The following is a 16,761-nucleotide window of genomic DNA, read 5'->3' as shown; positions in this document are numbered from 1 at the left end:
AGAGAGATGGAAGAGGGAAGACAAGAGAGGAAGAGAGTGACAAGGGAGGGGGCAGAATGAGAGAGAGGAGGGCATTAGAGTGGAACAGACAGACAGGCATGCAGACAGACACTACTTGTGTTTTCTACTTCACAAAGCCAGGCCACTGCGTGTGAGAAATCCATCTTTCAATCTCATCCTCCGCAACAACGAAACCAAAAAAAGAATAGCCTATTTCCAAAACAACAGGATTGTCAAAGAGAACGTCACGGTATGAAGGGAGAGTGAAGGAGAGGAAAAGAGAGAGAGACAGAGAGGGAGGAGATGGCTATGTATAAAGTAGGACAAGAGAGAGGGATGAGAGAGATGAGGAAGGAAGAGAAGGAGAAAGACATGGAGCAGAGAGATCTGTGAGGTAGAGAAAGTGAGAAGGATGAGGATGAGGGAGAAAGAGGCCTAGAAGAGACAGATCGACAGAGTCATCCTCTATGCTCTCCTGAGCAGCCCTGTGTTTCTCTGTGGAGTGGAGGTGTTTTAGCGTGGAACTCTGTTTCACACAGAGGAGGACCCTGGACACCAGACACTGAAAACAGAGACATCAAACACTCCTCTTATCAACACTCCTGCCTCAAAGGTGCTTTATGTCACCCCTCTTTCTCTCTCTTCCTTTTGCCCCATCTCTTTAACTTCTTCCCTCATCTCACTCTTTTTCTCCTCCTCATCCCCCTCTACATTTTAGCTTTGAGAGGAAGGTGGACTTTACTACAGTAGATGAATACATGTAGATGCAGGTGTGGAAGCGGCAGATATGTTGAAACACATTGTGAGCCATGCTACTGTAGGAACAGTGCTCTGTATCATTTATTTTTAAGACATTGTGATAGAGTAAGGTATTTCTTCCGCATTCACTTTCTCCTGCTCAATTTGAAAACCGACTCCACACACACACACACACACACACACACACACACACACACACACACACACACACACACACACACACACACACACACACACACACACACAGACACACACACACACACACACACACACACAGACACACACACACACACTCTCCAAACTCAATCGATCCCAATTACCCAGTGTTTGGCAGCCTGAGTTCCTTCAATGCCCAATCAATCCACAGCCAATTGAAGCTTTTAACGTGCTTGAGCGCACACCACTTTTCTTTTTTCATCTCTTCTTTTGCTTTTCTTTGATGTCTGCAGGGAGAGTTGGCCCAGAGGTGTGTGTGTGTTATGAATGGAGATATTCTCTAATCAATATGGCCTCCCAGGGATTATGTGGATTAATACGCCCAATCTCAGCTATAGAAGATTATAATAGAAAACAAGGTCTTGATGGTTTCCTATCATATAGGCTTATAGTCCTCCATAGTATAATGACCTACTAATACAGGGTCTGGAGTGACCAGCAGAGCACCTATTTTAAAATGTCACGGAACATAAGAGGCCTTATATAGAATTGTAAGAAAGAGAGGTCATACCTGTATGTGCAAATGAATTCGTTTTACATTAAAATCATTAGGTCCTGGATGGCAGTGTAATGCAGGGTAGTTAAGGCCTTTCCCTCGACATTGGCGTAATACGTAACCTGGATGATGTTTCTGGCTCTCTCGCTCTGGTGGGAGGAGCTATAGGAGGACGGGCTCATTGGAATGGCGGGAATGGAATTAATGGAAGGAGTCAAACATGTGGTTTTCATATGTTTGATACCGCTCCATATATTCCATTCCAGCCATTCCAATGAGCCCGTCCTAAATACACAGTGTACAAAACATTAAAAACACCGTCGTTGTAATATTGAGTTACATCGACACTGATTGAAGTGGATTTGTGACATCAGTAAGGAATCATAGCTTTCATCTGGTCAGTCTCATTGAAAGAGCTGATGTTCTTATTGTTTTGTACACTCAGTGTACACCCTCGACTTATTCCACATTTTATTGTGTTACAAAGTGGGATTAAGATGGATTTAATAGTCATTTTTTAAATCAACGATCTACACAAAATGTCATGTCAAAGTCGAAGAAAAATTCTAACATTTGTAAAAGAATATCATGAAAAAGAAAAAGGTTGATTAGATAAATATTCAACTCTGAGTCAATCAATACATGTTAGAGTCACCGTTGGCAGTGTTTACAGCTGTAAATCTAAGCGCTTCCCACACCTGGATTGTGCAACATTTTCTCATTATTCTTTTCAAGATTCTTCAAGCTCTGTCAAATTGTTTGTTGATCATTGCTAGACAACCATTTTCAGGTCATAGATTTAAGTCAAAACTGTAACCCGGCCAGTCAGGATCATTCACTGTCTTCTTGGTAAGCAACTCAAATGTAGTTTTGGCATTGTTTTTTAGGTTGTTGTCCTGCTGAAAGGTTCCTGGTGGAAAGCAGGTTTTCCTCTAAGATTTTGCCTGTGCTTAGCTCCATTCCGTAAATGTTTTATCCTGAAAACTCCCCAGTCCTTAACGATTGATATCAAACATACCCATAACATGATGCAGCCATCACTATGCTTAAAAATTTAGAGAATGGTACTAAGTAATGTGCCGTATTGGATTTCCTCCAAACATAACACTTTGTATTCAGGACTAAAAGTGAATTGCTTTGCCACATTATTTGCAGTATTACTTTAGTGACTTGTTGCAAACAGGATACATGTTTTAGAATAGTTTTATTCTGTCCAGGCTTCAGTCTTTTCACTCTGTCATTTAGGTTAGTATTGTGGATTAACTACAATGTTGTGGATCCATCCTCAGTTGTCTCCTATCACAGGCATTAAACGCTGTAACTGTTTTAGTCACCATTGGCCTCATGGTGAAATCCCTGAGCGGTTTCCTTCCTCTCTGGCAAATGAGTTAGGAAGGACACCTGTATCTTTGTAGTGACTGGGTGTATTGATACACCATCCAAAGCGTAATTAATAACTTCACATGCTCAAAGGGGATTTTCAATGTCTGTTTTTATTATTTTTACCCATCTACCAATAGGTGCCCTTCTTTGCGAGGCATTGGAAAACCTCCCTGGTCTTTGTGGTTGAATCTGTGTTTAAAAATTCCCCGCTCGACTGAGGACCTTACAGATAATTGTATGTTTGGCGTACAGAGATGAGGTAGTCATAAAAAAAATGATAAAAACTATTATTGCACACAGAGTGAGTCCATGCAACTTATTCTGTGACTTGTTAAGCAAATGTTTACTTGTGAACTTAATCAGCTTCTTGGTATGCCACACCTGTCAGGTGGATGGCTTATCTTGGCAAAGGAGAAATGCTCACTAACAGGGATGTAAACACATTTGTACACAATTTTAGAGAAATACATTTTTGTGCGCATGGAACATTTCGGGGAATTTTATTTCAGCTCATGAAACCAACACTTTACACGTTGCGTTTATATTTTTGTTTAGTGCATATACACTACATGGCCAAAAGTATGTGGACACGTGCTCGTCGAACATCCCAAAATCATGAGCAATAATATGGAGTTAGAACCCCTTTGCTCCTCTGACAGCCTTCACTCTTCAGGGAAGGCTTTCCACTAGATGTTGGAACATTGTTGCGGGGACTTGCTTCCATTCAGCCACAAGAGCATTAGTGAGGTTGGGCACTGATATTAGTCCTGGCTCGCAGTCGGTGTTCCAGTTCATCCCAAAGGTGTTCGATGGATTTGAGGTCAGGGCTCTGTGCAGGCCAGTCAAGTTCTTCCACACCGATCTCGACATTTCTGTGTGGACCTCGCTTTGTGCACGGGTCATTGTCATGCTGAAACCGGAAAGGGCCTGCCACAAAGTTGGAAGCACAGAATCGTCTAGAATGTCATTGTATGCTGTAGATTTAAGATTACCCTTCACTGAAACTAAGGGGCCTAGCCAGAACCATGAAAAACAGCCCCAGACCATTATTCCTCCTCCACCAAACTTTACAGTTGGCACACGATTTTTACGCACTACGCGCTTCAACACTCGGCGGTTCCGTTCTGTAAGCTTGTGTGGCCACCAACACTGAGCCGTTGTTGCTCCTAGACGTTTCCACTTCACAATAACAGCACTTACAGTTGCCCGGGGCAGCTATAGCAGGGAAGAAATTTGACAAACTGAAAAGGTGGCATCCTATGACGGGGCCATGTTGAAAGTCACAGATTTTCAGTATGGGCCATTCTACTGACAATGTTTATCTATGGAGATTGGATGGCTGTGTGCTGGATTTTATACACCTGTCAGCAATGGGTGTGGCTGTAATAGCCAAATCTACTCATTTGAAGGGGTGTCCACATACTTAGGTAAGGTCAGGTAGTGTATTATGTTATCTAACTCCCCTATAGTATGTACATACTACCTCAATCAGCCTGACTAACCGGTGTCTGTATGTAGCCTCGCTACTGTATATAGTCTGTCTTTTTACTGTTGTTTTATTTCTTTACCTACCTATTGTTCACCTAATACCTTTTTTGCACTATTGGTTTGAACCTGTATGTAAATATTTCACTGTAAGGTCTACACCTGTTGTATTCAGCGCACATGACAAATAAACTTTGTTTTGAAGCAGTGTATTATGTTATGTAACTCACCTATAGTATTGAAGCAGTGTATGTTGAGTCCTGTGGGGCTCCTGTCTCCAATGTGGATCTCTTCCAGAGGGTGGTCTGTGGTGTTGGTCAGGCTGATCTGGACTGAGACCATGGTGGGCTGGTAGAGACAGGGCTGTCTGGGGAACTGGTACTGGGCTGACAGACCTTTACCTGTCATACGGTGCAGCAGGTCATGGCTCTTCTCTGGGACAAACGCTGGACCTCTCACCTGGACAGGAAAGGCGAGAGAGAGGGGACAGAGCTGAGTAAACAGGGACACACACACACACAGAGTGGACCAATGAGAATATGAAAAGGTCTGAAGAACAGAATGTTGGTTGATAACATTTTGACAAATATGGTCTTTGTCAGGTAACCAAACCCAGATAACCCCACATAGAAGTAGGTATGTTGTTTGGTAACGTAGGTCCAGCTCTCTTCATTAAATATCTACTTACCATAGGCTACTCCACTTACGACTGCAGGATAACTGAGGTTTTGTTGACAACTTATGCCTAGCTCTGTTCATTAACCATCAACCATTCTTCCTGGAAAAAGGCCCATTTCAGCCATGTCCTAGAAAAGCGCCATATAAACCCAATGTATTATTATTACTCCTATATAGTATGTCCCCAATCAGGCAGGTTAGTAGTGAGTGGGTGGGATAGTCTGATGCGGCTCCACGGCAGGCTGAAGGACTGCTCTGGCTTAATGAATGGGAACACTAGAGGACTGCTCTGGGCCTAGCCTGCCATTCAGCTTTCTATTAACAGAGCTTTTACCTTTTCAATAGCAGGAACTGTAATTACCATAGCATAGAGAGGCAAGACAAAACACCCTGTCAGGAGGAGAAGAGGGAGAAACTTACTGATCAATTCTGGGGTTAAGAGGAGTGTTTTTCTTGTTCTTTATTTTCCCCTAGCAACATTAACATGGTCCCTCGTTCATTGTGTATTCTGTTCGTTCTTTCATTCATTCTATTTTCTGTGCATTCTTATTCTGATTAACCGGCCTGACTCTCTTTTGAATTGTTGATTTGACAGTGGCAATGGAGTCCTCTCGACTCAAGATAATCTAGTCTACGTATAGTGGTACAAGCCATCTACTTCACACAGACAGACAGACGCAAGCAATCACAATTAGGCTGCATGCAAAAAAACAAATATACGTAAGCTGGCTAGGTGGTTTCATAACACTTCGCATCGGCACAAAACTACACTCCACTGCAATATCCCCATCAACAACTGTTACAAAATGCTACTTTTAATGAAGATTGAAGCTACTAGGCCTAAATGGTGTTACACTCTCATCATTTTGAGTTATCGGATGCCCACATCATGTCTCATTCATGTGTGAAAAGGCGAATAAAATCGTCTTTTTTTTTTTACACTGTTTAGTGGCTCAATCTTCATTAACAGTAAAAGGCTACCTTGTTGACACCCAGCCCAGCCATGCAGTGACAGAACTGTCTGTCTCAACATCAGGACAATCATAGCCATAGCCAGTGCATTCGGAAAGAATTCAGACCCCTTGACTTTTTCCGTATTTTGTTACGTTACAACCTTATTCTAAAATGGATTCAATTGTTTTTTCCCCCCATCCTCTCAAGCTCTGTCAGGTTGGATCTGGAGTGTCACTGCACAACTATTTTCGGGTCTCTCCAGAGATCGGGTTCTAGCTTGTAGTCCAGGCTCTAGCTGGGCCACTCAAGCACATGGAGACTTGTCCCAAAGCCACTCCTGCGCTGTCTTGGCTGTGTGCTTAGGGTCGTTGTCACGTTGGAAGGTGAACCATCGCCCCAGTCTGAGGTCCTGAGCGCTCTGGAGCAGGTTTTCATCAAGGATCTCTGTACTTCACCATAGGGATGGTGCCAGGTTTCCTCCAGATGTGACGCTTTGCATTCAGGCCAAAGACTTCAATCTAGATTTCATCAGACCAAAGAATCTTGTTTCTCATAGTCAGAGTCTTTAGGTGCCTTTTGGCAAACTCCAAGCGGGCTGTCATGTGCCTTTTACTGAAGAGTGGCTTCCCATCGGGTTCTTCGTCACCTCCCTGACCAAGGCCCGTCTCCCCTGATTGCTCATTTTGGCGTAAAAAAATGTGGGAAAAGGGAAGGGGTCTGAATACTTTCAGAATGCACTGTATATTGCCCATATACTAAGGACGCTACTAAGTAGGCTCCTCCCTGCCTCTCTCAGACAGACACATGGATATCAACCCTGTGTTGAGAGTAAAGTGAGAGAATGCTAAAACAAGTAGTTAACACCTCCTGAATCCTTCTGTTACACCTGCTGCTGTTGGTGCTATGTGTTTACCTTGACAAGCTGAGAGATGGACAGAGTGAGGGGTGGAGAGAGAAACGAGGGAGTGAGGGGGGGACGAGAGAGAGGGAAATTATAAAAAGAGGTGTGAGAAATCTCACAACAGTGTCAAAAAACCTCACAGTCAACAAAGATAAAAAGGGTCCAAGTAAACACGTGCGCAACGGTGAGAGTCAAACAAGGGATGAATATAACTCCTAATTTCTGACTTGTGATGATGTGATATGACATGGGAAAGAGTGTCTAAGTTGTTGACAGGAGATGGAGGTGGGTGGACATATTCGCCAGTCTCTTTCAGATTATACTGATAGGAGAAGAGATGTGTGTGAGACATTCTCAGGACTGTCATGGTGTGTGAGTGTGGAGAATCAGTTTGAAATACAAGAGGGTGGAACTCAAAGTGCTGACAAAACAAGTTAGTAAACAAACAGGCTGGCTAATCACATTCAAAAAGTCCAGTTTTTCCTCCTACAATAACACATAGTAGAGGAGAGCAGGTTATCCCCATCCTCCCCTGGTAATAGCCAGCCCAGACGTGTCGTGTACCCCCAGACAGGAAGGGGGTCAAACAAACATTTGTCACGGTGCGGCGCCCTCACACTCGCCCGTCACGCCAACGGGGGAAATTTATCGGGCCACTTTTGTTCGTGTCAGAGCAGTCGTTGTCGATAAAGCTGGCCGTAATGTCTGCCACGCCTTCACAGAGCAGATTTACCTTCCTGACAAGCACATCCTGCTCCCTCCGCACTCAAGGTCCTGTTTAACACCCCCGTGAGGAGGGAGGGATGGAGGGAGGATAGGACAGGGTTTCAAACTGCTTATCATCACCAATTTGACACAGCAGACAGTAATGACCTAACACACACACACACACCCTCGCCCAGTCTTCTGTCACTGTTGGCCTGTGATGCAGGACGCATCCTCCAAACCCAAAGTGTAAATAACAGCAGAATAGGGATGTAACCTTGCCTCCCGTGTCACACACCCCCTTGGTGGATCTCTTTTTGTCTGTTCTCCTGGACTTGGGGGAAGGTGACAACGGGAGAGGAAGTTGATTGAGAGGCTCTATTATGTCTCAACTTAAAGGAAGCTACTGTGATGGATGACACACACTCCAGTCACCTTCAGAGCCCGGACACACACACCCACGCCGTGGGATGACACGCTCACCCCCTCCCAGCATCCTCTCTGGTAAATTACCTGAAAATCTCGCTGACATATTCAAAAGGGGCTAACCGTAACTTGGCATCTGGCGAGCATGTGAACGCATAACATGTCCAATTTAAGAGAACGAGTGTGTGTTAGGAGATGTATGGGGATGTATTGAAAATCCATTTCTGTTTTTGTGACATTGGCTGCTTGTTACTTCAGAAAGACGATTTCATTATGTCGTGAGATTGTATGAGAGAGAGAGAGAGAGGTGTAAGAGACGTGTGTTAGACTTGATTTTAATTGTTCCCTCAGTCAGTCAGGAGATGACAATTAATTGAGTCAGTCTATCAGAAGACCTTGACTAGAAGGAGTCAGCAAGATGTCACTGCAGTCACCTACAACCATATTAAGCCAACAGGAGTTAGTTAGCTCAAAGCACACAGACAGAGGTTAGCTCACCTGGGACCATTCATCACAAAATTAGATTGAAAAAAAAAAAGTGATTAATCTTGGTACTTTCAAAGAAACATGGACAGTTATGGTACACCAAGACAAGGTGGGATCAGTTGAATTTAAGTCTTTACATCAGGTGCTTGATTCAGACAGACAGACAACCCCCTACCTGTGGTGGAAAAAGTACCCAAATGTTATACATAAGTAAAAGTATAGATAACTTAATAGAAAGTTACTCAAGTAAAAGTGAAAGTCACCCAGTAAAATACTACTTCAGTAAAAGTCTAAAAGTATTTGGTTTTTAGAAATACTTAAGTATCAAAAGTAATTGTAATTTCTAAAATGTACTTAATATATATAAATAATTTAAAATGTCTTCTATTAAGGAAAGCAGACAGCACCATTTTCTTGTTTTAAAAATGGATAGCCAGGGGCACACTCCAACACCCAAGACATTATTTACAAATGATGCATTTGTGTTTAGTGAGTCTGCCAGAACATAGGCAGTAGGGATGACCACATGTTCTCTTGAAAATTGTGAAATTCACACACACATATCATGTTCTGCTAAACACACACTCTCTCAGACACACACATCCCATCCAAATCAACCAATTGCATATTTCCTACAGGGCATTTAAACCTATTTATACCCAGACAGTGTGTGTGTGTGTGTGTGTGTGTGTGTGAGAGTGGCAGGTAGGGGTGTGTGGAGGGCAGGTCTGCTATATTCCTGCCTCTCCCAGTCCACTGCTGATTCATAATTAGACCTGAACCCAGCACACCCACACTGGGGGAGGTCAGGGGGGTGAGGCGCGGGGAGGTGCGGTCTGCCTGATGGGCACCAAATGAACAAATTATGATGGCCCCCTCTGGGCGTGATGGGGTCAAACGGCCCGCGCCCCGCCGCTGACAGTTCAATTTCCCCCCAACGCAGCCTCATTCGCCCAATGCTAATTATGAATGAAACGTTATCAGCCTTTGACAATTCCCCCCCTACACACAGACAACGGAAGGAGGGTGTGTGTTTGGAGGGGTGGGATGGTTTAAAAGGCATTTGTGAGAGATCCTCTAATGTCAAAATGTTATTAGAGAGAGGGAGAATGAAAAGAGAGAGAAAGTAGGAAAGAAGAGAGGGAGAGAGGAAGGGAAAAATAGGGGGGAGAGGGAGATCGAGGAGAGGAGGGGTCAGAGACAGTGACCAGGGTTAATGTAAATGTCTTTGATAACCAGGCAGTAATTCTCTAAAAGGGCCGAAGCGCTCAGCTGAGACACACTCACCGCTTCTGTGGGCTGATTGGTGAGAAATAGAAATGACACCGGGGCAAGTGTGTGTCTGTGAAGGATATTGGTGTGTGTGTGTGTGTGTGTGTGTGTGTGTGAGAGAGAGAGTGAGAGAGAGAGAGAGACAGATAGGAAGTGAGTGGGTGATACTATGTGTGTGTGTGTGTGTGTGTGTGTGTGTGTGTGTGTGTGTGTGTGTGTGTGTGTGTGTGTGTGTGTGTCTGCTCGCACATCTTTGAAATATGTAGCGAGAGGGTTGTGAGGTTATTTACCCCAGTCTATGAATCCTGATGGCCATCATGTATTTATGCATAGGATTGACTCTCAATCAGATGCTGATGTGCAAACAGCACCCTGTTAAATCTGCATTTCTATTGTCTATTACTGCCTGGCCTTAACCGATCAGTAAACACACCACTCTGCCTGAGACACCCTGTCAATCACACACACACACACACGCACGCGCACACTGATACAAACACACTGGATGAGTGAAGACTGAAAAAAAAAGTACGAAAAGATTGTATACGTACGAGAGAGAACTTATTATTTGTCGGTAAGACAATGAATGTAATGGGAACATTATGGGACGTTATAGTGATGTTATAGGGACATATCTACTCTCTATAGAATTAGCTCATATTGGTTGATTGGTCACACATGCTCCTCAGCTAAAGTAGTGCTGGTACAAGGCCAACAAACACATAAATCTAACACCAAAGAGAAAAAGAGCCATTCAACTGGGAAAAGGTCAACCATAATGCATAGACACACTGTAGACTACAGAGACACCAGGGAGAGAACAACTGACAGAGAGGGAGGTGGAGAGAGAGACAGAGAGGGAAGTGGAGAGAGAGACAGAGAGGGAGTTCGAGAGGGAGGTGGATGGAGGTTGGCACTGAGCGTTGTATGAACAGCGCACATGGAGAGAGGAAAACAGAAAGACTGTAAAACACAGGAAATGCAATTGTATGAGTGGAGAGGGATATTATTTATAAATATGTCCAAGAAGGAGGAAAGGGAGATGATTTATAAATACAGTACCAGTCAAAAGTTTGGACACACCTACTCATTCAAGGGGTTTTCTTTATTTCACTATTTTCTACATTGTTGAATAATAGTGAAGACATCAAAACTATGAAATAACACATATGGAATCATGTAGTAACCAAAAAAGTGTTAAACAAATCAAAATATATTTTATATTTGAGATTCTTCAAAGTAGCCACCCTTCGCAGTGATGACAGCTTTGCACACGCTTGGCATTCTCTCAACCAGCTTCACCTGGAATGCTTTTCCAACAGTCTTGAAGGAGTTCCCACATATGCTGAGCTCTTGTTGGCTGCTTTTCCTTCACTCTGCAGTCCATCTCATACCAAACCACCACAATTGGGTTGAGGTCGGGTGATTGTGGAGGCCAGGTCATCTGATGCCACACTCCATCACTCTCCTTCTTGGTCAAATAGCCCTTACACAACCTGGAGGTGTGTTGGGTCATTGTCCTGTTGAAAAACAAATCACAGTCCCCCTAAGCCCACACCAGATGGTATCGCTGCAAAACGGTGGTAAAACGCTAAACGCCTTGAATTCTAAATAAATCACAGACAGTGTCACCAGCAAATCACTCCCATATCATCACACCTCCTCCATACTTCACAGTGGGAACCACACATGCAGAGATAATCCGTTCACCTACTGTACTCTGCATCTCACAGAGGTTGGAACCAAAAATCTCAAATTTGGACTCATCAGACCAAAGGACCGATTTCCACCGGTATAATGTCACCACGAAGTCCCTTCTTATTGGTGTCCTTTAGTAGTGGTTTCTTTGCAGCAATTTGACCATGAAGGCCTGATTCAGTCTCCTCTGAACAGTTGATGTTACTTGAACTCTGTGAAGCATTTATTTAGGCTGCAATCTGAGGTGCAGAGGATAATGAACTTATCCTCTGCAGCAGAGGTAACACTTCCTTTCCTGTGGCGGTTCTCATGAGATCCAGTTTCATCATAGCACTTGATGGTTTTTGCGACTGCACTTGAAGAAATGTTCAAAGTTCTTGAAATGTTCCGGAGTGAGTAGCTTTCATGTTTTTTTTTCTTTATTTAACTAGGCAAGTCAGTTAAGAACAAATTCTTATTTTCAATGACGGCCTAGGAACAGTGGGTTAACTGCCTTGTTCAGAGGCAGAACGACAGATTTTTACCTTGTCAGCTCAGGGATTCGATCTAGCAACCTTCCGGTTACTAGTCCAACGCTCTAACCACTAGGCTACGCTGCTGCCACTAGGCTACGCTGCCACCCATGTCTTAAATGGACTGTAGTTTCTCTTTGCTTATTTGAGCTGTTCTTGCCAAAATATGGACTCACAACACAACTGATTGGCTCAAATGCATTAAGGAAAGAAATTCCACAAATTAACTTTTAACAAGGAACACCTGTTAATTGAAATGCATTCCAGGTAAGTACCTCGTGAAGCTGGTTGAGAGAATGCCAAGAGTGTGCAAAGCTGTCATTCAGGCAAAGGGTGTCTACATTGAAGAATCTCAAATATAAAATATATTTTGATTTGCTTAACACTTTTTTGGTTACAACATGATTATTTCATAGTTTTGATGTCTTCACTATTATTCTACAATGTAGAAAATAGTAAAAAGAAAGAAAAACCCTTGCATGAGTCCAAACCTTTGACTGGTACTGTATGTCCAGAAAGGAGGAAAGGGAGATGATTTATACAGTGCCGTTGGAAAGTATTCAGACCCCTTGACTTTTTCCACATTTTGTTAGGTTACAGCCTTACTCTAAAATGGATTAAATTGTTTTCCCCCTCATCAATCGACACACAATAGCCCATAATGACAAAGCAAAAACTTTGAGAATTCTTTGCTAATTAATTGAAAATAAAAAACTGAAATATCACATTTACGCATTCAGACCCTTCACTCAGTACTTTGTGGAAGCACCATTGGCAGCTATTATCACCTCAAGTCTTTTTGGATGTGACGCTACAAACTTGGCACACCTGTATTTGGGAAGTTTCTTCCATTCTTCTCTGCAGATCCTCTCAAGCTCTATCAGGTTGGATGGGGAGCGTTGCTGCACAGATATTCTCAAGTCTCTCCAGAGATCTTCGATCTGTTTCAAGTCCGGGCTCTGGCTGGGCCACTCAAGGAAATTCAGAGACTAGTCCCGAAAGCCACTCCTGCGTTGTCTTGGCTGTGTTCTTAGGGTCGGTATCCTGTTGGAAAGTGAACCTTCGCCCCAGTCTGAGGTCCTGAGTGCTCAGGAGCAGGTTGTAATCAAGGACCTCTCTGTACTTTGCTCCGTTCATCTTCGCCTTGATCCTGACTGGTCTCCCAGTCCCAGTCCCTGGCTGTCATGTGCCTTTGACTGAGGAGTGGCTTCCGTCTGGCCACTCTAACATAAAGGCCTGATTCTTGGAGTGCTGCAGAGATGGTTGTCCATCTGGAAGGTTCTCCCATCTCCACAGAAGAACTCTGGAGCTCTGTCAGAGTGACCATCGGGTTCTTCATCACCTCCCTGACCAAGGCCCTTCTCCCCCGATTGCTCAGTTTGACCATGCGGCCAGCTCTAGGAAGGGTCTTGGTGGTTCCAACTTATTCCATTTAAGATTGATGGAGGCCACTGTGTTCTTGGGTACCTTTAATGCTGCAGAAATGCTTTGGTACCCTTCCTCAGATCTGTGCTTCGACACAATCGTGTCTTGGAGCTCTATGGACAATTCCTTCAACCTCATGGCTTGGTTTTTGCTTTGACATGCACTGTCAACTGTGGGACCTTGTATAGACAGGTGTGTGCCCCTCCAAATCATGTCCAATCAATTGAATTTTCCACAGGTGGGCTCCAATCAAGTTGTAGATACATCTTAAGGATTATCAATGGAAACAGTGTGCACCTGAGCTCAATTTTGAGTCTCATAGCAGAGGGTCTGAATACTTATCTAAATACGTTTTTTTGCTTCGTCATTATGGGGTATTGTGTGTAGATTGATGAGGAAATTGTTTTATTTAATATATTTTAGAATAAGGCTGTAATGTAATAAAATGTGGAAAAATTCAAGAGGTCTGAATACTTTCCGAAGGCACTGTAAATATGTCCAGGAAGGAGGAAAGGGGAGATTATTTATAAATATGTCCAGGAAGGAGGAAAGGGGAGATGATTTATAAATATGTCCAGGAAGGAGGAAAGGGGAGATGATTTATAAATATGTCCAGGAAGGAGGAAAGGGGAGATGATTTATAAATATGTCCAGGAAGGAGGAAAGGGGAGATGATTTATAAATATGTCCAGGAAGGAGGAAAGGGGAGATGATTTATAAATATGTCCAGGAAGGAGGAAAGGGGAGATGATTTATAAATATGTCCAGGAAGGAGGAAAGGGGAGATGATTTATAAATATGTCCAGGAAGGAGGAAAGGGGAGATGATTTATAAATATGTCCAGGAAGGAGGAAAGGGGAGATGATTTATAAATATGTCCAGGAAGGAGGAAAGGGGAGATGATTTATAAATATGTCCAGGAAGGAGGAAAGGGGAGATGATTTATAAATATGTCCAGGAAGGAGGAAAGGGGAGATGATTTATAAATATGTCCAGGAAGGAGGAAAGGGGAGATGATTTATAAATATGTCCAGGAAGGAGGAAAGGGGAGATGATTTATAAATATGTCCAGGAAGGAGGAAAGGGGAGATGATTTATAAATATGTCCAGGAAGGAGGAAAGGGGAGATGATTTATAAATATGTCCAGGAAGGAGGAAAGGGGAGATGATTTATAAATATGTCCAGGAAGGAGGAAAGGGGAGATGATTTATAAATATGTCCAGGAAGGAGGAAAGGGGAGATGATTTATAAATATGTCCAGGAAGGAGGAAAGGGGAGATGATTTATAAATATGTCCAGGAAGGAGGAAAGGGGAGATGATTTATAAATATGTCCAGGAAGGAGGAAAGGGGAGATGATTTATAAATATGTCCAGGAAGGAGGAAAGGGGAGATGATTTATAAATATGTCCAGGAAGGAGGAAAGGGGAGATGATTTATAAATATGTCCAGGAAGGAGGAAAGGGGAGATGATTTATAAATATGTCCAGGAAGGAGGAAAGGGGAGATGATTTATAAATATGTCCAGGAAGGAGGAAAGGGGAGATGATTTATAAATATGTCCAGGAAGGAGGAAAGGGGAGATGATTTATAAATATGTCCAGGAAGGAGGAAAGGGGAGATGATTTATAAATATGTCCAGGAAGGAGGAAAGGGGAGATGATTTATAAATATGTCCAGGAAGGAGGAAAGGGGAGATGATTTATAAATATGTCCAGGAAGGAGGAAAGGGGAGATGATTTATAAATATGTCCAGGAAGGAGGAAAGGGGAGATGATTTATAAATATGTCCAGGAAGGAGGAAAGGGGAGATGATTTATAAATATGTCCAGGAAGGAGGAAAGGGGAGATGATTTATAAATATGTCCAGGAAGGAGGAAAGGGGAGATGATTTATAAATATGTCCAGGAAGGAGGAAAGGGGAGATGATTTATAAATATGTCCAGGAAGGAGGAAAGGGGAGATGATTTATAAATATGTCCAGGAAGGAGGAAAGGGGAGATGATTTATAAATATGTCCAGGAAGGAGGAAAGGGGAGATGATTTATAAATATGTCCAGGAAGGAGGAAAGGGGAGATGATTTATAAATATGTCCAAGAAGGAGGAAAGGGGAGATGATTTATAAATATGTCCAAGAAGGAGGAAAGGGGAGATGATTTATAAATATGTCCAAGAAGGAGGAAAGGGAGATGATTTATAAATATGTCCAAGAAGGAGGAAAGGGAGATGATTTATAAATATGTCCAGGAAGGAGGAAAGGGATATGATTTATAAATATGTCCAGGAAGGAGGAAAGGGATATGATTTATAAATATGTCCAGGAAGGAGGAAAGAGAGATGATTTATAAATATGTCCAGGAAGGAGGAAAGGGATATGATTTATAAATATGTCCAGGAAGGAGGAAAGGGGAGATGATTTATAAATATGTCCAGGAAGGAGGAAAGGGATATGATTTATAAATATGTCCAGGAAGGAGGAAAGGGAGATGATTTATAAATATGTCCAGGAAGGAGGAAAGGGGAGATGATTTATAAATATGTCCAGGAAGGAGGAAAGGGAGATGATTTATAAATATGTCCAGGAAGGAGGAAAGGGGAGATGCTTTATAAATATGTCCAGGAAGGAGGAAAGGGGAGATGATTTATAAATATGTCCAAGAAGGAGGAAAGGGGAGATGATTTATAAATATGTCCAAGAAGGAGGAAAGGGGAGATGATTTATAAATATGTCCAAGAAGGAGGAAAGGGAGATGATTTATAAATATGTCCAAGAAGGAGGAAAGGGTCAACAGCCAACTCCAGAAGGAGATTCCAGCCACTAGAGAGACAGTCTTTTAAAGACACTCTACTGTACAGTATGATCCAACACGTTTCTCTCTCAGCTGTCACACACACACACACACACACACACACACACACACACACACACACACACACACACACACACACACACACACACACACACACACACACACACACACACACACACACACACACACACACACACACACACACACACCAAGGGATGGATAAACAGACAGACAGATCTACACACACTCTCACCTGGATGGTGGAAGAGACATTGGAGAGTGACAGGCCCTCCAGGTCTCCTAGCAGGCTAGGGGAGAGGACAGAAGACTTGTGCTGGGTCACTGGTGCAGGAGTGACTACAGGACACACACACAGAACACTTATGAGATGAACTCCAACTGGAAATCTTGTGGTATTTTTCCCAGCTACATGCTGTTTTACAGACAGAAAACTCACAGTCGCCCAGATCCAACAGACACACCTCCTTCATTGACTTCACCTCCACCTGGAGAAAAGACCAGCAGAATCCTACATGAGAAACATACTGTCCCTA

General features: G+C 43.0%; 1 protein-coding gene across 2 annotated transcripts in view; it reads right to left on the bottom strand.

Annotated features, from left to right (window-relative positions):
* ap3b1a (adaptor related protein complex 3 subunit beta 1a) overlaps positions 1-16,761 on the bottom strand; it is a 78,267-nt gene that overhangs the window by 13,473 nt on the left and 48,033 nt on the right. For both annotated transcript variants that reach the window (XM_038971351.1, XM_038971350.1), the window contains exons 21-23: positions 16,665-16,713; positions 16,461-16,564; positions 4,570-4,798 (exon numbers count right to left, since the gene is read on the bottom strand). In XM_038971351.1, coding sequence (XP_038827279.1) covers positions 4,570-4,798; positions 16,461-16,564; positions 16,665-16,713 — 382 coding nt within the window. The remainder of the gene's footprint in view (positions 1-4,569; positions 4,799-16,460; positions 16,565-16,664; positions 16,714-16,761) is intronic.

The sequence above is a fragment of the Salvelinus namaycush genome, chromosome 31, assembly GCF_016432855.1.
Source record: "Salvelinus namaycush isolate Seneca chromosome 31, SaNama_1.0, whole genome shotgun sequence".
Taxonomy (NCBI): Eukaryota; Metazoa; Chordata; class Actinopteri; order Salmoniformes; family Salmonidae; genus Salvelinus; species Salvelinus namaycush.
Note: the sequence above shows the minus strand (reverse complement) of the source record. Positions and strands in the feature narration are given on the sequence as shown.